Source organism: Nannobrachium achirus, assembly GCF_963921795.1.
Source record: "Nannobrachium achirus genome assembly, chromosome: 7".
NCBI classification, from domain to species: Eukaryota; Metazoa; Chordata; class Actinopteri; order Myctophiformes; family Myctophidae; genus Nannobrachium; species Nannobrachium achirus.
The window spans coordinates 15,967,366-15,992,198 of NC_137816.1; the positions used below are offsets into that span (position 1 = coordinate 15,967,366).

General features: G+C 41.7%; 2 protein-coding genes across 2 annotated transcripts; both read right to left on the reverse strand.

Annotated features, from left to right (window-relative positions):
* Positions 1 to 42: 42 nt before the first annotated feature.
* On the reverse strand, positions 43 to 5,750 carry prrg4 (proline rich Gla (G-carboxyglutamic acid) 4 (transmembrane)). The gene is made up of 7 exons (XM_080730615.1): positions 5,515 to 5,750; positions 5,114 to 5,230; positions 4,853 to 5,016; positions 4,696 to 4,723; positions 2,731 to 2,872; positions 2,404 to 2,595; positions 43 to 1,733 (listed from the first exon to the last, which is right to left on the reverse strand). Exons 2-7 carry the CDS (start codon positions 5,220 to 5,222, stop codon positions 1,706 to 1,708), a joined length of 663 nt encoding a protein of 220 aa, XP_080586741.1. The 5' UTR covers positions 5,223 to 5,230; positions 5,515 to 5,750; the 3' UTR covers positions 43 to 1,705.
* A 4,106-nt stretch (positions 5,751 to 9,856) lies between these two features.
* eif3m (eukaryotic translation initiation factor 3, subunit M) lies at positions 9,857 to 22,026 on the reverse strand. The gene is made up of 11 exons (XM_080729629.1): positions 21,904 to 22,026; positions 20,569 to 20,701; positions 19,993 to 20,131; positions 18,162 to 18,285; positions 16,828 to 16,922; positions 16,609 to 16,692; positions 16,193 to 16,292; positions 12,736 to 12,817; positions 12,164 to 12,307; positions 10,358 to 10,418; positions 9,857 to 10,115 (listed from the first exon to the last, which is right to left on the reverse strand). The coding sequence occupies exons 1-11, from the start codon at positions 21,943 to 21,945 to the stop codon at positions 9,992 to 9,994; spliced, it is 1,128 nt and encodes a 375-aa protein (XP_080585755.1). The 5' UTR covers positions 21,946 to 22,026; the 3' UTR covers positions 9,857 to 9,991.
* Between the last annotated feature and the right edge of the window lie 2,807 nt (positions 22,027 to 24,833).

Consider the following 24,833-nt stretch of genomic DNA (forward strand, 5'->3'; position numbering starts at 1 on the left):
ATTTGTCTGTTTTCAAGTAGTTTTGCTTACAATCACTGAGCAGCAGGGGGAAAAACATAGCCTTCAGTACATTGACCCATAAGGTCATTGTGAACTTTAGCATCATAAGTTAGAGATAATATCCGATGAAACAGGAAGGAAAGCAATAGAGCTGCTGTCCAGGGCACAGCTTCTAACCTGATTTCTGCATTATAATTATCAGACATCAGTGTCCATTGATCTGCTCATAATGCTTTATCCAGAAATGAGAACTGTACATGATCCAATGTACTGTATGTTTTAAGGATAGGAACTTTAAAAGAAAAGGATTTGGTCTTACAGCCCATTATCCTGTCACTTTTGGGATTTGCTGGACAATGTTATGCATGTTCCCATCCCATTATGGTATGTAGCCATCTGACTCATCGCTGGTTTAAACATTAAAAAAATTCTGGAATATTGCCATATTTGATCGTCACCATTTTCTTTTGTGCCATAATATATTAGGCTGATTTTACAGGTTAGCACAGCATCTATACTGTAGATATGGTGATGAACACAGGTTTCTGAAAGTTTAAAAGTACATGTCAGAGATGCCAGATGGGAAAAAGATTCCAAACAAAACAGAGCAGGTTGAAGTATAATTTTGGAACATGGAAGGCATTGGACTTTAGTTATGGCATTTCCTTTTATGGACGCATCATTAAAATCACTTTTGTTATCGTTCATTTTACTGAGATAGTCTTCATTCAGAATGTGAGCACCTCTTTAATTAAAAGCAATATTCATCTTACATTGTAGATAATATGAATGTTTCTTGTTGAAAATGCAAATAAAAACAGTTTTAAATAGTCTTACATGGTAGAACGGTACTCATTTTAGCTTCAACGTTTCTACACACTTAGTTTTTTTCGTTCTTATTATTTGGCTCCATAGACAAACTCCATCAGTGATAAAACACCAAGATGACGAATAATGCACCAAGAAAACAAACATCTATGTTATTAGATTAGTGTCAATTCACTATGGTGAAACTTGCCATAGTGTGAAGATACATGGACATACAGTATATGCCACGTTACCAGTCTGCTGTCATGCCACGCAATATTTGTCTTTTAACCTGTACTAAATATTTTTTTAATGTATGTGTTTTGACAATGATGGATTGTCTTTGGAACAAAGTATGAAAAAAATTGAATAGAAATAAATTAAAAAGCTTTGGTATCCTTTAAAGTTAGCGATATGTAATTCCCAGTTGCAGCATTAATTTACAACACATTGGTTTCTTCATTTTCCATTCACTAAATTATATAATATATAACAACCAACAGTAAACAACAACCAACATTGAAATCAACTATAAAAAGGGTTACCTGGCATGGGCCTACAAATACAATATGAAGCATGTCAAACATGATCATTCTTTGGTGAATAGTTACTATGTAACTAATAAGGAGTTAACAAATGCACATTGCTGTAATAATGTTCCGTGACTAGTAATATTAAGTATATAAAAAAGATTTGGAAAATTCCATGCAAAATCATATGCTCCGGACGTGACCATACCATACCAACGCTGTACATCTTGAAAATCGTAGGCTCCTGGCGTTACCATATCAAATAACGCAGTATATATAAAATTTGAAGTAGACCCTGAAGTAGAGGGGATTTTTAGAAACGTCCGTTTGATGTTGACAAAATATGTAGATGTCTTGTCCCCAACATACTATCGCCGAATGCTTCCAGGTCGTGAGCTTGCAGGAAAACAAAAACAACATGTTAAAATTGTTTCTTCATGTTCATTGATGTCAATTCAGTCCCATAAGGCACTACGACTACGGCATACTCAGTCCCTGAGTATGCCTTAAGCCCCTTTTCCACTGACATGGCCCAACACCAAACCACTCCACACCGCCCACTTGTGCCAGGTTTTCCACAACAAGGACCTGGGTAGAGTGGTGTGAAAGTGGTGCTAAACTTGGTACTAAAAAGTATCCAATCCAGAGTAGGTCTGAGCTAGGCCAAACAGGGGCAAAACATTCATAATGACTGATCAATCACTGACTTTTCATTTAGACCACCAGTATATAGTTGTAATACATGATAATAGATTCTATTGTGTTATAATAACAACCACTATTATAATCTATTATAGTGTATTATAATTATCATAGTAATATATTAATACTTTATAGTGTATTAAATCACATTTATAATCACAGTTAAAAGGGTTAATTTGTTTCTTACCGATAGGGGTACTTTTGTGTAATGGAAAATGTAGATATTTTGATGTGGTGCGGTGTAGTGTCGTGTAGTGTGGTGCTAAAGCTGCAGTCGAAAAGGGGCTTTAGTGTGTCCTCAGTCCTCACACAAGTAAGGATTTAATAAGTCAGCTGATGTATGTATGAATAACTGTACAATTACCCAGGATAGGGTGGAGGTGGGGCATCATGTGGTCCATTCTTGGCTATGGCCTGCTCATAGGAGGGCAGCCCTGGGGCATCAACGTCCTCTAGTGGGGGTGGGGGTGGGACGACAGGCTGTAGCGACACCTCCTCCAGTCTCCGCATAATTAGAGACGCATTACTGCGCCTTGACCGTCGTGACCTAAAGGAACTGGAAGAGTTGAATGGAGGCACGCGCATTAACTCACAGGTGCATAACCTTGGGTATAATACTCAAGTCAACATTTATAGAGACTGCTGCTGGCAAATGTGGCAATCATGTTATAATGAATTACTTTTCACTCACCTGGCACGGGAGAAGTCATCCTTACATTTGCCATGACAGAAGTACCAGACCAGAAGGCCTATAACAACAACTGACACGCCAGCAGCAATCAAGCCCACAAGAAGGGAGGTAACATCCAAACGTGATGGACGCTTTTCCTTGTCTGAGCACCAACACAGATCAAGCAATGTTAATTTATGGCTAGTATACCATATACACAACATACAGTAGTAGGCCTAATTAGCTGAAGTGATGTGCAAAACAGTCAACTTAAAGTAAATGAATAATGGCTGAGTTTAGTTTTCTGGAAAACAACCAAAATTGGTTAACCAAAACACCACCTAAATAGTTGTCAGAGAGGTTGACGTAATAATCTTCTGTGTAATTAGTTAAACAGGTAGTGGAACAGGTTTGAGGTTTGCACCTGCAATATGCACCTTGCAATAGGCTGTACAGTACAGCACGGTGTCAGGCAAATTCGCCTAAACGCATTTGGTCCTTTCGCCTGGCATTTTCGCCGTGGAGGAGTCTTTTCACCTACCTGTCTGTCTGAGCCATTTCGCCTACCCTCAATTCTGCTGTCAGACTGTCCATGTTTGCATATTATCCCTTTGTCATTTAAATAGTATAGCGACTGTGACAGTGGTGTTACCAGTCAACGGTGACCATTACACACGGCTATTCTATGCACTCCATAGTAATCACATCAATACATATTAGAGCTATTGGAATCAGGTGGGTCAAAATAATTAATTAATTAATGTCCCGATACTATAAACACCATGGACATGGTACTTCTTAGGTGCAGTATTGAACAGTATTGTACAATGAACTGTATTGTACTGTATATTGTTTTAACATTTTGGCAATACAAAAGATACATACGCTAGGGGTGGATATTGGCAAGAATCTCACGATGCAATACATATCACGATACTGTCCCAGTTGGGCGGCGGTGTAGCGTTAGGCGGCAAGCATACAGCTATGAGACCCCATTGATTTCTAAGGCCTGGGCAAGCGCACGATAAACGCATGAATGGGATGAAGATCGCTTGCTTTACAGTCTGTTGGAAAGGCTCCCCACCGCCTTATTATCGCTGCACCGCCCAACTGGGACATCGCCCAACTGGGACTAGCCCACGATACTTGCGTCACGATGCAATAGTATCACGATATATTGTGAATCTTTGTGATACGATACTATTGCGATACTATTGCTATATCAGCTTTAAAAGCTGAAGGCGCTGCTCTAATGTTGTTGTTTTCGTCGTTCGCAGCCATTTTCTCGAGAGACCTCACTCACTGAACTGTGGGAAGGGGAAGTAGCTACTATAGTGCAGCGACATCTTAAGGCAGCGAGTGTCAGGACCGGACTTCTACCATTGGTTCCTATTCATGGGAACATATTTTATTTTCCTCAAAGTATCGCGATATTATGGCCTGAAGTATCGATACAGTATTGGCAAATAAACTATTGCGATGTATTGCCATATCGATTATACTGCCCACCCCTAGTATTAGCCTATATGTAATATACGTATGTAATAGCCAATAGAATCAACCTTGCCTGTCAACGGGCGCTTTTTAAATGTTCTAGGATCCGTGACCGACCGTCTGTGTGATGACAGACAGATAGGCATCTGTATTGGAGTGCATAGGATAGCCGTGTGTTATGGTCACTGTTTGACAGGTAACACCACTGTCACAGTCACTATAATGTTAAATGACAAAGGGATAATATGCAAACATGGACAGTCTGACAGCAGAATTGAGGGTAGGCGAAATGGCTCAGACGGGTAGGTGAAAAGACTCTCCTCCATGGCGAAAATGCCAGGCAAAAGTGCTGGCTGCTGGTGACCTACAGCACAACCCAACTGAGCATATTCTATCTATAAACATTCAGAAATAAAGATGTTGCAAGTGACAGTCCTGTATGTGAGCTACTTAATTTAACCCCAAATTGCCTTTCATTCTTTGATCTCTTACCCTCTGTGTACTTCTTCCAAAAAGCTTCCTGCAAAATAAAAAAGATCAGCAACAGTTGTCAAGGTTTGGTTTCTGCAAATCATCAGTCAAAAGCCTCTTCTGATTCTGAATTCAACTTTCCCCATTAAGTATAATATAGGTTATAGCATCACTTAACTGTATCCTTGTCATTTTCAAAAACCTCTCTTGCTTCCTCATAGTTGCAGATTTCTTCATAACACTCCCTCTCCAAATTCCCAGGAGTGAAGATCTCAAAGTCAAAGCGATTGAAGAGCAGGCGGCGTACCAAGAACTTATTTGCCTCCTCTTCTCCCACAAAAACTAAAAAGTGTACTCAGTTAGGTTAAACAAACAGAGAATGACATACGTCAAATACTATCAACATAAATAAACTAGAAATGTGATGACGTCAGCTCACCTTCTTGGTTCTCTGATGATCCTGCATTCAGCAGTGACCTTTTGGTGCAGGCGAGGTCTCCATAGGACAGCAGTTGAAAGAGCAGAAACAGATAGAAAAACATGGCCATGCATTCACCTGTACAGGTGGGGCATTGATTCGTATTACAATATAGCACAGACAATAGTTACCAAACACAACACACCCAGCTTATCAGTAGTAGGCAAGGCGAGTGTTAGCTGGTTTCATAATCATAACAGGTGCATATATCAGGTACACAGAACAATGGCCTATGGATTTACACGTTCAGAACACTATAAAGCCCGAAAGGTTCTTCATATTAAATAGACAACATATTTAGGAATGGGGTTGGGTCTTTCTTTAACCACAACGCTGATCAGGTGTAAAACGTGTCTGTCTACCTTGAGCGAACAACTGAGGTGTTGTGGTGGTGGAAGTTCCCTTGGAAAAGTGTACCGCAGAAAGTCATCATTTGTAAACTCCGTGTTCTAGGGTGATTACACTAGTCAATGAGAGGCACGTGTGGCGTTCCAGCGAGCATGTACATGTTTTATTTATTCCAAATCCACCGTTGTCTAGCTAGCCTCTTCCGTTCCAGATACTACCTGTGCTCTGTAGACTCAGAGTAGACTCCAGCGTCCAGCCAATCGAAAGTTTTCACCTGGAAACACACTAATCTTGCGTCACTCCGCAGTGCCAGTAGAAAGCCTGGTTTCTATCTACTGATTCGTGCACAGATCTGGTCTAGAGCCCGCCTACTGTATCTGGCAGTTGCACAAGCACACAGACGCGCTCACGTGGGTCGTTTCCGTATCCGTTCTAGACCGGATCTCAAATCGGCAACATGAAATCTATTTCAGTGTAGATGAAAAACGATTATCGGACACTGGGTGGCACCCGAAACCAACAAACATCTGATCTGACCATACTGACACGATAGCTCGTATGATCTCACTTGCCCTTTGGCAAATAAATTCAAAAGGATTACTGCAGCAAAATCCCTGCCGTGAGTGCTCCCACGCACGCACGCAGCCACCATCAAAATAACAGATTGAAAACAACCTTCTAATTACTGTTGATTGATTGATTGATTGATTGATTAAAGACTTTATTAGAAGACGTTTGCATAGGAAAGAGTACAGTTTCATGACGGTACAGTTCACTGGTACAAGGTCTACTAAAAGGAGATCATAGAAAAGACTAAGCTTATTTCCATAGGAAACCATTGAAGTATCTCATATAACATTGAATGACAGACGGATAGAACACAGTACTATGCAGTAGATATAGTCAGGAAAAAAAGGGGAAAACAATTTAAAAATAAAAACATACAGTAGGTAAATACAAAGAGGGGTCAGGGGAGCAAGGTCACTTTACAGCAGGCATAAAGCAGCAGTAGCCTAGGCTATTACACCTAGTCAGAAAAAATACATAGGCCTACAATAATATTTTTGAACCAATCCAGTTGGATAAACATTTTTTTTACATGATAATGTACAGTATTCCCATTACCTACTGACTAGGATTTAATATTGGAATATGTCAGTGTAAGTGCTCCATTTGTACACTCACTCACACTCAGTGAAAAAAAATGGATAAGCTAAATGAACACTGGGGGGTTTACTGTAGCAGTAGATAGAACTACAAAAACTATTAAGAGTCCACAATGACTAATAGATAATCTGTAAAAGTGATGACCTTCAACCCGAGCCACTTTGGGTGACATTTAATTCCTCCCTTTCACTTCATGGAATTAATTCTTAATGTTTTGTCTTGCAGACACTGGCTATGCAAAGTGACCCCTTGTCTGATACAATTTACCTGGATTTAGGGGACAGCTTACTTTAATGACCCCTTAATGGAGCAAAAAGAGCCCCTATGTCATATTTCACCAACCTGTGTTTCATTCCCCATGCTCGTTTTATGTTCACAATGTTGTCTCTTTGCTTTTTAATGGGAGAGTGTAAATTACTCTTGTAACACAATGCTGTATTTTGGGAGTAGGCCTATAGGCTTTAAGATCCTTTTAAAGACACAGAAAACCTCTTATAGCTAAATTCAAAGTAGTGACCCCTATACCATGCAGTCCTTGTATGGGAATAAGGCACTTCATGGGTTTCTGCATAATGCCATGCAGAAGTAACCAAGTAAGATTCACCCTGTAAACAAAACACAATTAGAGACTGTAATTGTATCACTGCAGACAGTGTACCCGTTTCTGCCTGGCAAAACATGATGTGAATAGTAGTGTTTATGTCTCACACTCCATGTAAATAGATATATCGGTCTCTCTAGCCCAGTGTTTATGTAAAGTGGAGATAGGATGCAATCAGCCATTTTCCTGGCTGACTACTGAATGGTGCTAATTGAAGTGTAGTGAGAACCCCTCTCCTCGCTGGGACTTGGCTGTGTCTCTGGATAATGTCAGACTTTTAGATTTACCCCAAGGAATGTTGATAGAGAAATGGGGTGATGTGAACATGAAATTCCAGACTTTATCTAGTGTGTGATGTGAGATGATATTGCCCACTTGCACCACACATAATGGCACCGTTATAATGATGAATAGAGTTCACTGCAGCTGGGGAATTCATTTAGCTCTCTTTGGGACATCAGCTCAGCTCACACAGCAAGGTTTGCATTCAAGTTATGTGAGGGTGATTGATAATTTGGGCTACATTTGCCAAAGGGGCACAGCCAAGTTAGTTTAGCTCATTATTAAGATATCAGCACATTTTCACTCTTTCTAAACATTCGTAGAACTAGTATGATAAGAGGGTCACTAGTTATGCACCACATAGACCAAGATGATAGTAGGATGGAGGGATCTCAGAGATTGTTTGGGAATTGGGATTAAACATCTCATGCTGTGAATAGAAAGTTAATTAAAAGGAACCAGAAGTAGAAAATCAGAATACTGTACATTGAAAACGAGATCAGGACACAAGGCTTTACTACCTTTCTACTAAAGCCAAATTCCTGGTCTCTCCAATTGTTCCTATCTGTTCCCTCTATGCTCCACCTTGCGGGTGACTGTGATGAGGTGGTGCTCCTGAGAATGTGTTGTATGATTTACTCCCCCTGATAAGATGTAGAGATGCTGCTCCCTGTGGACATGAGGTTAGAAGTGAGGGGTGAGCTTCTGCAGACTTGGGCTAAGAATAGTGACATCACCAAAAAAAACACATAAGTTTGATGGTTAGTGGTCAGTAGAACAGTTTTGGGACAAAGCAGTCTCCTAATTTGTCTCTCCTGTGTCTAACAGTACACGTGATAAAAGTCCTTTGTAGCAGCAGTAAAGGACAGAGAATCTTGCAGCCATAAGAACACCTAATGCACTTTTTTTTCCTCGATATAACGATTTATAAACAATATTGCAGGACCCTGTGTCAAAGTAAAGTAATTCTCAGTGTTGGAGAAAAGGAGATAATTCTTTGCCACAGTACAATTAGAATTCTATCATGGCTAAACAAAGGACAACAGGTTACATTTACAGCAGCACTGTGGGTTGGGTGTGTGGAAGGGAAGCAGTGGAAGTGTAGTGTCAGTGGTCTGCTCTTTGTCCGTTTGTACAGATTTCATCACAGTCCCCAGGGACAGAGAACTCCAACAGACCCCTTTTACACCTAATGCCTGGGCTATATATCACCAGAGCTCACATCCTAATGCTCTGGACCATTGCCTGAAAACCGATTCGAGCACAAATTGCAAAACTTTGTGGAGTGCTGAATTTAGTTTTGCTCACTGGGCAAATTGCAAGAAGGCAAACGTAATTTATGCTCTGCCGCAGAAAGATATTATACAAAAACTAAAAAACAAAAAGTAAAATAATCTGTCAGATTCAGAAAACCATTAAACATTTACCCTAGTGTTGGTACCACAACTTTCAGCAGCTGTCACGGATTCCCATAGGTGAGTTGAATTTCATCTTTTAGGAAATGTGTTAGTAGCCGTTTAGCAAACACACAGGTGAAGACAGATCTTGGTAAAGAATGAGATTTTCTCAATATTCCCTTACTATTCACAATAACATATTTTCAAGGTAACAACACATATCGATGCATAGCATTAAAGTACATTTCTGTGAGTGACACCATTGTGCAATTAAGTATAAATTAGGATTACGATCTGGATGCAACTTGCTGACTTTACAACACGATCAAGAGAGCCATTCTGAATTTTACAAAATGATGACTAACAAGCCAGAGATGTAGCTTTAAGGTCCTGGGTCAGCCTTACCACAAGCTGTAACTGTTGATGCTATGGTCTGCTCCGACCTCAGTTGATGGGGTCATCTTGGGGTCATGTTATCATTGTCACCCTTGCAGTTTTGTTCCCAGAAAACCAGCCCTTTTGTCACATTTAGCAAGAGGCCATTTCTCACCTCAGTCACAGCTCATCTAATACTGCCAATCTGTCCTTAACAAGAGCCAGATGTAGCAGACCGCTGGACTACACACACACGCTTACTTCTTATACATGGTCAAGTCTACTCTGTGCTATGATCCATCTATTTATGAGGTGGTCATGTGAGCTTAATGTCCATCATCAACAACCAACTACAGTATATTAGTGGCTATAATAAAAAAAAGAAGTTATTTGAATTTATCTACCCAATTCATATTCTCTGAAAGCCGTTAATAAGATGCTGCAACACACGCTTAAAACTGTACCTTACATGGCTCACATACAAATATCTTCATCACCACATAGCTCAATTATTAAACAAGTGCGAGGCAATCACAGAATATCTCCACTGTTTTTTTATTTAGCTCGTATAAAAATGGTGGTCAATTGAGCCTGGAAATGAGTAGAGCTGAGAGGAGAAGAGGAGTTGTTAATCTTGACATGAGGGGAAAAGCAGTATTGGTAAATGTATTAGGCAGAGGGCGACAGGGTTTGCAGGCTGGTCTTCACGGTTGCCAGGTTGCCCTTCCAGGAGCTGAGGCTGTCAAACAGCTGCTGCCACTGCTGCTTGCCGAAGGTGCGGTGTGTGCTGTGGCTGAGGGTGGCAACAGAAAGGGTTTAAGTGTTAATCTGACATAAGAGCAGGCCAATGACAAAAATCTTACATCGTTATGGAAAGTTGATAAAAAGTTACATTTAACAAAATTACACATTCAATTGTTCTAGATATCCTTTTTATGACGTGTAAATAATGTGTATATAAATAAAAACGAAACAAGCCAAGAAATAAAAATGAAGGCTTTGCTGATTCAAGCAGATATTTTCTCAACTGCTTACCTCACAACAACCTTTCGCTGTGTTTGGTCAATTTTGCAATACACCATCTTGGTCCGAACGGCTACAGAGAGAGAGAAAAAGAAAGAAAAAAAGCATACAGATGGAAAATGAGACGTGTTCAGCAGAAAACACAGAGCGGTGGTGTCCACCAAGGCTTTTTTTGGAGCGGTGTGTGTAACACAGCAGCTCCGCTATAGGCAGTAATGTGTGTCTGTCCTCACTAGTACGAGTGTGTCTGTCCTCACTAGTACGAGTGTGTCTGTCCTCACTAGTACGAGTGTGTCTGTCCTCACTAGTACGAGTGTGTCTGTCCTCACTAGTACGAGTGTGTCTGTCCTCACTAGTACGAGTGTGTCTGTCCTCACTAGTACGAGTCTGTCCAGTCAAGTTTGAAGAGGATCTGCACATGCGCGATTTTACCGCCCACACACACACACACACACACACACACACACACACACACACACACACACACACACACACACACACACACACACACACACACACACACACACACACACACACACACACACACACACACACACACACACACACACACACACACACACACACACACACACACACACGTGCGCACAGCAGTTACACAACACATGGGGCGGCATAGCTCAGGGGTAGAGAAACTGGTATTAGAGCACGAAGGGTATAAATCCCGAAGGGTTCCCAGTTCGAATCCGGGCTCCCCCTGAGTTAATGTCGAAGGGTCCTTGGGCAAGACTCTGAACCCCTAATTGCCTCCGGTGAGCAGGTTGGTACCTTGCATGGCTTCCTCCGCCACCGGTGTATGAATGTGTGTGTGAATGGGTGAATGTAATGCACAATCTATGTAAAGCGCTTTGGATTAAAAGCGCTATATAAATGCACCATTTACCATTTATTTCGGTACCTATCGAATTGAGTTCCCCTCCGCCCGGATGCATGGAGGCTGATGGGATACTGCAACATACTGCGTTATATAGATCTAAGACACAGAATTCAGATATCTAGAACACATAGAATCTAAAACATAGACCTGGAACTGCTTAAATTCACCGCTCCACTTCGAACGAGGTTTGATTTTTGTTTTCAAGGGGAGTGCCACATATTTACACTGTGCTACAAACGGCAGCAGCGGGACGAATCCTTGAGCATCTAGTTGTGCACGTTGGCGTTTTTATCAGGTCAGAGAGAGTTTAAAAATGTTCAACTTTGAGCGTTTGGATGAGCGTTTTAAAAGAGCGCCTTGTGTTTTCAGCGAGGAAAGATAGAAACTATGAGAACCGTCACATCTTGTCCGTACACCCTTCCGTCCTTCTGTAACACCTCAACGTCTATAGTCTATAGCTGTCGTCACATTGTTGACATTGTGATCGCATCATTGTGACATCACCTCATCAAAAGATCAAACCCTGGATATCCGTGACATCAAATTGTGACATCACATTCAGTCCTTGTCCCTTGTATGCCCATATATGGAGATCCCTGATGTACAGTTGTACAAAACAACATCCAACCAATATGCCCATAAAAGGGGGACAAGGACTGAGAGACAGATACTGACATGCACGGACGCATGTCTGAGGTCTCACAGCACACGGCTGGTTCTACAGACTCCAACTTCTGCACATGGATAACTCCAATTTTCCCTATGTTCTTAGTTAATATTATGGCCGGTAAAATATAATCCTGCTGGCCAAGGTGGCCGGCCCCAGTATTGTCTAGCGGAAACCCTGGCCTACGCCATTAGAAAATGCTTCAATACACTTTCAGACCGAGCACAAAGATCTGTTTCAGGTCTAGTGGGCATACCGTCAATTACGAAGGCTTCAACGTTATCAGCACCAATCTGTAGCTCCTGTTGCATGGTGTCAAAGGAGATCTCCTTGAATTCCACCGCCATACCCATGAATGTCAACAGACGCATCTTGGCCATGTTTTGCTCATGGGATAGGCCTGGAGAGCAATGTAGAGGGATCATTAAACACACATACAACAGACACAGTCAATTACACAGAACTCTGGGAGTTTCCCATGTCTTAATTGCATCTCTAGGCAGGAGCTTGTGGTCAGGGAAATGTACACATTAACACAAACACTATTCCACAATGTCTTTTTTGAGAGTCCATCCTACGCACTTTTTTAATTACACCTCAGCTTAAGTGGTGTGTGACAAGAGACACACTGCTGCTGACGTGCACATTCCTGGGCTGTGTCAACAGAGCAGTGAAGTAGCTTTGTGTGTCTGTGTATTTGATTCATATTATACCCACTGTATCCAGTAAGAGGCTATACTATGTGTTAAGTCTCTGTAATCAATATTGTGCTCTGCAGCAGGTGTGCAGAATCTATCGACTTTAATATATGTAGCTGGGGCTACTCACCAAGAGAATCAATGAAGTCTTTGCCGTTCTCGTAGAATTTTACGTATGATGCCAGTTTTGCGCTCACAAAGATGGTTAATAGCTGTGAAAGTGACAAGGAAAGAGGGGTGCACTCAATGCAAAGATAACTTTGAGAACTAGGATGTATTCATGTGAAAGCTGCCAATAGCTGTCTAAGGTAAGTGATGAGGAAGAACTGTTTTATGTCTGTACATTACAACAATCAGTGAATATTAACTACAGACAGTACATAAAAAGACTATAGGGGAGCACACACTTAAGCCCTTTGCACACAGGCGCGTTTAACCGCACGGATAAAACGGACAATATCATTTTCTTAAAAGAAAACAATGATTCTCTATGACCTCATGCACACCGGCTCCGAATTAGCCGTGCGACGAGTGGCTGCCGCCGTGCGTTTTTTTCTCGATCTAAACCAGTTCGATTCGTGCGTCTTGTCGCATGCGGTAAAAAACTCATCACTCCTTTTATGACTCCTTTTTGGATCCGCAGCGCCGATTCCGCACAGCCTTGCACACCAAATCCAATGCGTTTTATTCATGCCACAAACGAAAAAAACGCAACTGTCCTGTGTGCAAAGGGCTTTAGTCAGGCAAAATTAGCAGAATACCTGTCAAATCTGGGAATAAATCCCTTACCAAACAATTTCTTCACCAATGTGTTTGTAAACACATTGGTAAGTAACATATCTAACAAAGATTGAAATTCAACATCCCTAGCAAAATGTTTGACAGCTAGAGTAATTCTGGGTCTCATTCACTTACTATACACTGTACTATAAGGGAAAAAATCACACCCGTGTGAAGTGGAGCTGTGTGTGTGTGTGTGTGTGTGTGTGTGTGTGTGTGTGTGTGTGTGTGTGTGTGTGTGTGTGTGTGTGTGTAGATCATGTGTACCGATTTTTGTGACATTTGAAGAAAATATGTAGGAAAAGGAGCAAAAAGTGTGTTTTGGAGAAAATTCAAGATGGCGGAAAATCTATCCTGGCGCAAATGGGCGTGGCCTATATGGGGAGATGCGTCTTGACCCAAGGAATCCAGGGAAAAAAGAATCTAGAAGATCTACGGTTCAAGAGTTACGGGGCAAAACGTAAAGTGGGCCGTTATAGCGCCACCATGAGGCCGAGTGATGTAATTATTTTTCGATTCATTCTTAAAATCATTATGAATCTCCTCACCGAGGTTTGAAACTGTAGCTCCTATGGTTTACGAGAGAAAAATACTTGAAAGTGATTTCTTGCATTGTCCCATTATAAGTCAATGGGGACAATTAAGCGTCGTTTTTTGCCGATTACGTCGGCATGGTAAGGCGGATCGGAACGAAAGGTAATAGAACACCATTCCCGGCCTAGCCGCACATTTTGATGTATATATTGCGCGAGTGGCGTAAATGGTGCGGCACTAGTTACGCGCCGAAGTCAGGCTACATACACACAGACACACAGACAGACCCACACAGCCACGTATAGGGAGCTGCACACAGCTCCAAAAAATCACTCCACTCAATCATTGCAAGCATTTGTTTTGCACGAAAAACATTCCTTGGGCTAAAATGGACCCCCATAACACTGTGAAAAGTGATGACTCATCACTAAACCATAATTTTTATGGGCTGTTTTTAGCCCAATGAATGTTTTTCGTGCAAAACAAATGCTTGCAATGGATTCAGAATAATTAAAAACACAGAGTTAGACCCCTCACATCCCACTTAAAGCATATTTTTGGGAGTAATTTTTCCCTTATAGTATAGTGTATAGTAAGTGAATGAGACCCAGAATTACCCTAGCTGTCAAAGATTTTGCTAGGGATGTTGAATTTCTATCTTTGTTAGATATGTTACTAGACACTTTTACAAACACATTGGTGAAGAGATTGTTTGGTAAGGAATTTATTCCCAGGGTTTTATTAAAATTCCCTGACTAACTGGACGCGGGCAGCTGCGCAGCGTTGCGGTGTCGACGCACATGAAGTGCCGCGCGGTAACCCCAACTGGATGCAGCGCGCTGCCACACAGCACATCCATTTCCCCCGGTGGGGAGAACCATGGGAGAACATGTTCACCGCGCGGCAACGCTGGAAAAACAGAACAGCGGCGTATCGGCGCGGCAGGCGAGGCGGCAGACCCCGGTGTGGGTTATTTCATTGAAAATAATGGGGCCATATTTTTTGACGTGCCGCTTCCGCGCCACCTCCGCGTCCACAGTGTGTGTTCCCCTTCACATTTCCCTTTTGTTTACACAGGATATATGCAGATATAAACTAGGGATGTCAGCTATTAATCGATTTTCGATTAATCGATCGATTATCAATTTTTTCCCAGTTTTTTTTAATGCTATTTTATGGCTTAGTTAGTTTCAACCAAAATATAGACTAATAATAGTATTAATGATAATAGTAAATGGCCATTGATGTATTATTCACACCAGCACCAACTGTAAAGTATAGTGATTAGGCCTACTGTGTAGAGTGGAGGAGCACAGCAGAGTGGCAGCTGCCTGCTACACACACCCCTCCCCCCCGTCTCAGACACATGTGTGATTGATTCAGGCTTGATTGTTTGGTAGCCATCATCAGTAGCGTAGCGACCCCCCGCCGGGCCCCAATGCTGTACTGTACATAAAGTTCTCTGGCCAAGGTGCTTAAACACTATTCTTTAAATGAAGGTTACCCTCCACTACACCCTGTTCATTTAGCCATTGTCTAGTCCTGCCAAGGCCATGCCCCGCTGGCAGTGGTCTGACCCCTCCAGTACAGTTGACATTATTAGTCGGAGCCCTTAGGGATATCTCGCGCTAATCAGTCTAAAAGCGCGAAATTTTGCACAGATGTAGCTCAGGGCATGCTCTAATGATTTAGCTAGGGCGCCCGAGTCGGCGACCTTCGGGGTCGCCACAGCGGCCAAATCAAGTTGGGCTCCCATCGACTTTCAATACAGGAGGAAAATACCCAGAAAAACACTTTTTTTCTGGGTATTTAAGTAGGATGTGAGGGGTCTAACTAGGGGTTTGTCATGATGCTGAATCCATTGCAAGCATTTGTTTCAATCATTAGAGCATGCCCTGAGCTACATCTGTGCAAAATTTCGCGCTTTTAGACTAATTAGCGCGAGATTACCATGTGATCTCCCTAAGGGCTCCAACTATATTGAGTGTACCCAACATTCACAAGTTAAGTCTACGCCTACATGTGGAAAAATCCACAAACAAGAACTCATGGAAACGAAAGTGAGGTGTTGAAATTGCAATTCTTAATAAAACCAAAGATTTTCTTTCCATGAAAATCAAGTCCACTAAAGAGAGACATTTTAGTATTGTTTAATGCCTTAATTCTTTAAGAGAGACAAATCAATATGGATTTGTTCCACCCCTACACTATATTCCCTCGCTCCCATGTGTAGATCTGTAGGTATGATACAGAGCAGATCCACCAGTACTCACATCATGAATGAGTTCTCCCTCAAGGAAGCGAACGGGTTTCAGGGCCAGAAGGTGGTCAAACAAGAAGGTGTTGGGGTCTTTCAGAGCGCGGACAATACATCTGATAAAGAGAGGACAAGCACATGTGACAACCTGTAATTTTTCAACATGAACCCTAGCATCCATATTCTGGGCATGTTATAACAGCGAACATTGACTGAAAATATTCTAAAAGTTCACAACGTGTTGTGCTGCAATGTGTTGTGAGTTTATAGTTTGGCTGTTTTCAGCAAAGAGGTGGAGTGTTAAGAGGAAAAAGGACAGGATAGACCCATGTGGGACCCTGGTCAATGAAGTACAGTATATAGGGTTTCAGTACGGGTTAATAGTTCAAAAGATTGAGCCACAATTGAAAATAAAAGGTGTATCATTTTTACCTGTGGGCATCAGTTCGTGCCTGTGAAGCATTGTCTTCTGTGTAGCTCCCCAGCAGTTCCACCATCACTTTAGCTGCAGGCTCACTGTTGAGTAACACACAATCACACAACTGTTCATAGACAAGTCTATCATTTTTGTGTAATATAACTGATCTAAAATCAGAGAGAGAGACTCCGTCTTAATAGACAAATTAACTGGTATGTAATGGTAAGGGTTACCTTTTTTTGCAGTCGACCAAGGCCTCATAGACCAGCCTCAACAGTGTGTGCTTTTTTTCGGTAGTCAGGTTCCAATCAATAATCCACTTACGCACCTGATCAAGAGCAGACATATTGCACAATAATATAATTATCCTTGGTTTGGTCTTAAAGATGCAGTGCCATGATTTATTTCCCCCCCTAAAACATGATTATCAGGTATTATGATTATACTAGGAGGAGGATTTTTTTTTCCAGGGTACAGAAAAGAGTTAAAATTAGGTTTTTATGTGGCCACACCCACCAGTGCCTGGTTGTCAGGTGGGTGTTGACCCAGCTGAAGTTAGCCACACCCACAGTGTTGGGTGAATGGTAAAAGGGGAGGGGATGATTATATGATGTCATTTTATCTGTGTTTTAACCCACAATGTGTCAGCTTCCAGGAAGAAACCCCAAATACAAAGGGAATACATAATTGCTCATAACAACCACACCAGGGGGTCTAATGAAGTAATGTCAACCTCCTAAACACATGAAAACCAGAAAAAGTACAAAACTATGGCACGGCCTCTTTAACTCATACAGTGCCAGGCGACTTTTAGAGCAACTTTCTCACTATGGGCTTCCCTGCCAAGCGACTTTGGGCGACTTTTACTTAGAAAAAAAAAAAAAAAAAATTTAAATCTTTTTGGACCCCATTAAATCTAGTAAACATGATTTCAATCGCGATTTTGCATGTTCCACCCCCATACAACCCCATCTTTATACAGGGCAGCCATCTTTGTTTACATAACATGTAAAACATAATGGCTATTATCTCAAGAATGCCTGAACGGATTTCCAATCTTTTTTTTTTGTTTGAAAGCTGTGAACAGCCTGCACAAACATGGTGCATGATCTGTGCATGGGTGTGCATGATCTGTGCACTACAAATTACATGGAAGTCTATGGAGAGGGCTGGCACTAATGCCACTCGAGGGCATTTTTAATTGGCAGTAAGTGAGTTAAGCCCGATGCGACAGATTGTGAGTTTGTAGATTGCCTATTTTCTGTTGCAAAGTGACTTCTTCCTAAATCTAAAGTTCCAATATTTAACGAAACGTTGTATCTACAGTACATATTTAATAACTTATTGCCCTATTTTATCCTTTGACATATGCGCAAAAATAGACAAGCTCACAACTTGACCCAATATGACGCATTTAGAACTTGTAGATCTGCCATTTAACTAATTGGCCTATAATGACATGCCCAAAATAAGGACAGGAGGTTTAAAGGGGTTTGTCTCTGGATTTTACAATTAATCAATATAAAATGTTAACAAGTCTTTTGACAGCTATGGAAAGAGGGTGTACCTGGTCCAGGTCAGTTGGGATGAAGGCGATGGCATTACAGGTAGCTGCCACCTTGATGAGGCCGCAGAAGACTGTGTACCTCACAGGGGTATTTTCATCCATTCCATGGAACAGGTTACTTAGCCTGTAAAGGAGTGGAAAATAAGATTGGTTGTATTCTCTGTTTATGGTGAGTCTGCTTAACAAAATGGGTTAAGAGGCCTGCATTTTGGATAATTAACCCCCCCCCCCCCCCCCCCACCACACACACACACACACACACACACACACACACACACACACACACACACACACACACACACACACACATCAAGTGTGCATAAATCCTTTTTTTTCTGCTATCAACATAAATGTTGCAGAACAATAACTCCTCCAATAAAAATCACGCAAAGCGGTACACAGTTTCTCTAAAGTCATGTCATCAACATGGATCTGTCCCATTTCCCATATTCCCTCATGATGGGCTACGATTGTCTTCTAAAGTTTGTGTATGCGACGTGACGGTCACTTATCTCCCGATTAGGGAGTCTTACTGGTAATCAGCGTCAGATTAACCATATATTTTTATTGCATGCGTCAAGTTGCAGTTGCACATGCACCACTGATAATGCATAGGGCTAATGTTTCAGGGCTACATATTCAGGGCACAGTGTTTATCTTGCCTGGTTCCAGACCATAGACCCCGCCCACTCTCTTTCTCTGGTCTGGAGCTGAGTACATGAATCGGCAGTTTAGCAGCCAAAAACTGCGGCTGATCCAATGAGCGCAGGGGGTGGGGGTGGGTTTAACGAATATCCAATCCGCGCAGCAGTTGAAACGATTCAAACAAAGTTCACACACACATGCAGGCTGAGGCAGGTACACACACGCGCGCTGATTTCACCAAGCTGTTAATGTTGATTACATGTTTCTGGTCGCAGTTCTGTGTGTAAGCAGTCACTGGCACAGACAGAGACACACACACACGCCGCGACCGTGCGTCGCGATCACTGTGCGTCGCGATCACCGTGCGTCGCGGTTGCGCGCACGCTCGCAAAAAAGTCCCTCCCCCGTAAATCGCTCAGAGTAGGGCACAGTTTCAGACTAAAGCGTGAGGCCGTGATCTGAGTCTGAAATCAGGCTAATGTTTATCGCCTGGTAAAGACACCTTTACAAGATATGATCAATTAACTTGACATAATACCAAAATACAACCACCAAGTAATAATGTTTATAGAACACGTAGTGAATTCCAGGTACAGTTTAAACAAAGTTTTTTCAGACCAGGTGGTATCGCCATTATAATTTTGCGAAGTGCGCTATTTAATATCATGCTGGATTCACACGCTGCTTTAGCTCCGTATTCGTGTTGTTCTCCTTCTGCTTTCTGTACAGGAGTTTTAACTTTTTTTCATTTTCTCTCTGCACTGTTTAGAATTGCATCTTTGGCTTCGATGCTATTTGCCTATTCTGTTCCATGCCAACACAACGCTTCCGTGTTATTTAACCAATTAATTATTACCTACGTCATTTAAACCCTCCCATCAGCCCGGTTACAGATTTCATTACCAGGCCAGGCCGCCTGAGCCTGGTATAAACTTCCAGGACGATCAGCGCGATTCAGTTACTAGCGGACCGGACTGAGGTGGAAACACCAGCAGAACCCGTTGTTTACCATGCCGCGCCGTGCTCAAAAGCCTCGTGGAAAAGTCTCTCCTCTACATTTTACGAGTATTTTCCTCATCCGTTTCACACCCAGTACGTGAATACCGGTATTCGTAGTTTGAATAAAGTACAGGTCAGGAGAGAGGTGCTGCAAGGCATTTTAGGGAACCAGGTGATGAGGACTCACAGCTGCATCCTGAGGGAGGGTCGTTCTCCTTCACGAGGCTTCACCAGTTTCTCACATAGACTCTCAATAAGTGCCTCCTGCTTCTCTGTCTCCAGGATCAACAGCAGAGACACGATACTGTTCATCACACTCTCCACATCTGTCGGCAGAGAAAGAAGAATGTTTAATACACAGTATAAATACATACAGGCGGCCACCTAATGTATGCAGGATGTGGGAACACTGGGAAGTAGTCGAGTTAAGGTGGGTCACGCTGTCAATGACATTTTCAATGATTAGTCGTACACCAAGCTTGTTCTACTGGGGCAATGAGAAACAACTTTATTGTCCCATCAGTCTACAGGTGTGAAGAGAAGTGGGTGAAATGTGTGTTACTTTCATAAAAAATAAAGAGTCCACGGTTCAACAGTCTGATGGTGATTCTGATGGTTGAGTCAATGGTCAACCAATTTCACAAAACCTACAATATTTTTGAAAAGATTAAAGAAAAGTTATAAATAAATAAAAGAAAACAGGTATTGCTGCAGCAGCTGCAATAAGATCCAGAAATTCTTCATAAATAATCAATATTATTACCTTTGTCATCATCCTTGAGACAGACATCACATGCCTCAATGATCTGAGCCAGATCCACATGAAGTCCACTTTCAGAGTTCTCTTCTGAGATCTCTGCACCTTTAGACTTTAAGTAGGCTCTAAGCTCAGAAGCCTGGTTAAATAGAAAACACACAAAGTTAACTTAAATTAAAAAAAGAAAAAAAAATAATTGCACCAAGCTACAGGATACTTTAATGTTACCTGATCACCAAGATATTTCAGGCTAGGCAACATGGACACAATCAACAGTTTTGCTATCTTATTGTATTAAACGACGTCAAACTCACCAACATTGCGGTTGTATGGAAAGCTTGAATTCTGCTTGAATGCTTGAATCCTCTTTCTATCTGCAAAGTGTTTGATCAAAATCCTCCGTAGACATGTTATGAGCTACTTTCTGTCAAGAAATTCTGTGAAAGTGTTGAACTTTAGAAGCGCTTGTCTTCAATAACGCAACATCCCGCTGCCTCCTGCATTATGTGACACAGGACCATAGAGTAATTTCCACGAGCGCTTCCAAACTCCAACAACACTTAAAAGAATAATCACCTGAACAGAATTTCTTGACAGAAAGTAGCTCATGAGTCATGACAACATGTCTACGGTGGATTTTTATGAAACAAACACATTGCAGATAGAAGGATAATTTAAGGCTTTCCATACAGCCACAATGTGAGTTTGATGTGGTTTAATAGAATCAGATAGGGAAAAAATATGTTTGGATACATTGGCTGCCAATGGTGGTATTGCAAACCTAGATTCAACATATTAAAAACAAAAATCTAGTGTTGCAATTTGCAGCTTCCACTGCTCCTGTTAGAAGGATAACTCAGCTATTTTATTTCACATAATGTGCAAATATACAGTAACGGACCCCCATTTGATATGGCATTTCTATCTCTGTATGAGACTCCAATTTATATTGTAACATCAATGTTAATTTAACTGATAGTGCACAAGTGGAACACATAACATTTGTACACTGAGTTACAGAGTACAGACCCATTAGACATAAGGATCCATTTGGATCCTGAATCTTACGTTGGGGACCCCCTGGAACTCCCTCAATGACCCCTGGGGGTCCACTCCACGGACCCCACTTTGAGAACCACTGCTGTACACACTACATCACAACGTAAAGCAGCTGTTGGCAGATGGAACAGTGGAGCAACACGGTGCCATTCGCCTGTTTTCAGGTTAGCATTCGCATGATAGCTAGGATGCTAAGCTATGTAATTGGACAACCGCACCATGTGTGCCATCGGCCGCATGGTTTATCACGTATAACCACTTGTAAAGAGGTTTAAGTGGTACCTGGTCTTCTTCTGTAATGTCGATAAAAGCCGGGACGCTCATTTTGGTGTGTTTTACAGATCTGTTGTCAGATGCACGCTCTCTCACTGCTAGAAGACCAGCGGAAAAGAATTAACAACAGCACCACCGGTGAGAAGATTCTTCTTCCGGTTCATGTTGTTAAAGCGACAGAAGCCCTTTTTGTTGCACCTGATACCAGCTTTCACTCTACAGCAGAGGTGGGCAACTTTGATGATGGCGAGGGCCACTATTATATATTTCCACCTTCACTCCAGAGGGCCACCACATTGCATATTGCTACATCCTACTTTGTCATTCTAGTAAGTATCGCATACAATAGAAGCAAAAATAGCAGATCTACAAGCTTGTAGAGCTTGTAGATCGGCTATTATTGCTTCTTTTGAATTGGAATCCTGAATTATTTTTTGTTATTTCTTAATTGGAATCCTGAAATGTAACATTTTGATTTAATTTCAAACGCAAAACTGCAAATGAATTTCCGACATTTACTTACAACAGAGTATAATACTCTGTTGTACGTAAATGTCGGGAATTCAAAGTTTACTTGAGTAAAAGTACAAAGGTATTTGCAACAAAATGTACTTAAAGTACCAAAAGTAAAAGTATTCATTATGCAGAATGTCCCATTTCAAGTTTTCAAACAGATCTACAAGCTCACAATGTGTCGCCTTGCTACGCATTGTGAGATATGAATATAAAGTGGAAGTTTAATGTATGTTTTGTAATAATAATCAAAATATACAAATTAATGGTAACTAAAGTTTTCAAATAAATGTAGTGTAGTAAAAGTATGATATTTGGATCCGAGATGTATTGGAGTAGAAGTAAAAGTATTGGAAATTGGAAATGCTCCAGTAAAGTACAAATTTCTCAAAATTGTACTTAAGTACAGTACTTAAGTAAATGTACTTAGTTACTTTACACCACTTTACTTTACTTGCAGTTCATGGAAGGAGTTTCTACCAAGACATTGGTGACACAGCTGGACTACCATTAACAGTAAGTGGTTCTTCTCAAACTTATTTAATTGCAATAAAATAGTGTCTCTGAGTACGGCCACAGACTTCTAGGCGGGGAAATCTCGCTTTTGCGAACGCCCATCATTTCGACCGGAGGGTTAGCGACTCACTCCACGGAGGTTAAGGTTAGGGTGAGGGTTAGAGTCGGGTGTCGAAAAGATGAGATGTAGTAATAGCGACACGCTCCCCTTGTAGGCTAAGGTTTCATTTGGAACCCCCTCAGCTCAAGAAATCCTGGAGACTGCACCCCACTTTAAGGACCACTAACGTAACTTACATCAGTGGTACACACACCTTCATAACTTCATTCATGCCCAGAGTTATTTAACTGACCTAATGACCGATTAATCCCCATGTCATATGTGACCAGCTGGAGCTACAGTGACAGGGGATTATTTGAATGTCTCAGAATGATGCTGATAAAGGTAATGCTCTATGATACCTTTTTTCCTCAACTAGTTTGCCCCAGTGCTGGATAGCTTCAACTTTATAGAATTTATAGACAGCCGGCCTTATGACAAGACCTCCACCACCTCTGCGTCCCAATTTCAGTCATTCTTTTCCATGTATTATTTATCACCTCTGTACTAGGGGATTAGGTCTGGGATGTCTTGGATGAGAGTTACAGAGTTAAAGGTGATTCGTGGGAGAGGTTATCTGATTGAATTACATCCCCCTGCGAGGACCACCATGACAGGCCCCGGTGCTTTCAACCAAAAAACAATGCAAGGATCAGGGGGGCACACACACACACACACACACACACACACACACACACACACACACACTGACCCATGGACGTGCTCCCTAGGCCTCTATGTCAAGAGGGATTCTGTGTATAGTTGCCATGACAGGCCACTTTGTGATTGAGGTGATTGAGGTTAAAAGAGTAAGTGGGTCTCCAGTTCACTATAAGACCATGAACTGAAGTGAGTTACCACCAGCATCAGGTGTCAGGTAGGTTGTCCTCTGAGGTGAAGTAAGTTTACCATCATCAATATTAAAACTATTGGCTTGTATTGAATGGAAATAAACCAATGAATGTGTCTGCTCCTGACTTCTAAAGTATAGTGAACACTGAACATAATTCTTGAACTGAAAAGAAGTCATATTTTCTTCTGTCATTGAACTTATATTTCAAAGTATGTCAAAGTTTAGTACTACTGTATGTGTGTTGGGGTTCATATATTGAGGGGTGGGAGAGAGAGAGAAGGGAGAGGGAAGTGGTGGGTGGATGGGTGGGGAATGCAGCCATTTTATAATTCCCCCAAAACCTGCCTGTCCGATATTTCACATGGCGGTTACAGTCAAGGAACTGGATTCTGTTTTATTGCACTTCAGCAGGATAAAGATCTTAAAATAGTGTGCTGAGGGGAAATGGCCGGTGGAGTGTTTCACCATAGTAGTTCATAGGATGCGTCATTCTGTTAGGAAGGCGAGTGCCTGGTACCAAATCCCACCCTCACTCTCTCCTTGCCCTTGTGCGCTGTCACAGCCAGGAATTTATGGCTGCTTCTCCACAAGCGTGCTTGTGTAACTCTGAGGCTTTCATTAGCTGATTAACAGCTGTTGTCAAGTGCCTGGTGTATTTCAAGTCCCGAATAAGAGATTTGGAGGCTTTGAAGCTCCAGGTGCACATGAGACATTGTTTTGGTCTTTTAAAAAGGTCCAAAAAATGGTAGGCTGTGTGTGATATGATGCTTTAGGAGTCCATATAATGTACCTGGCAGTATAGCACATCCTGAAAATAATGCGGTCATTGTACGAGCTGTTGAGAGAATCTTGGACCGAAGCTAAAGACATTGTACCTGGTACAAGTACTGTATTAGTTTATAAGGGTGTCTGTCTGTTTTTAATCATTCAAAGACTGCCCTTTGCTTGACACTGTAT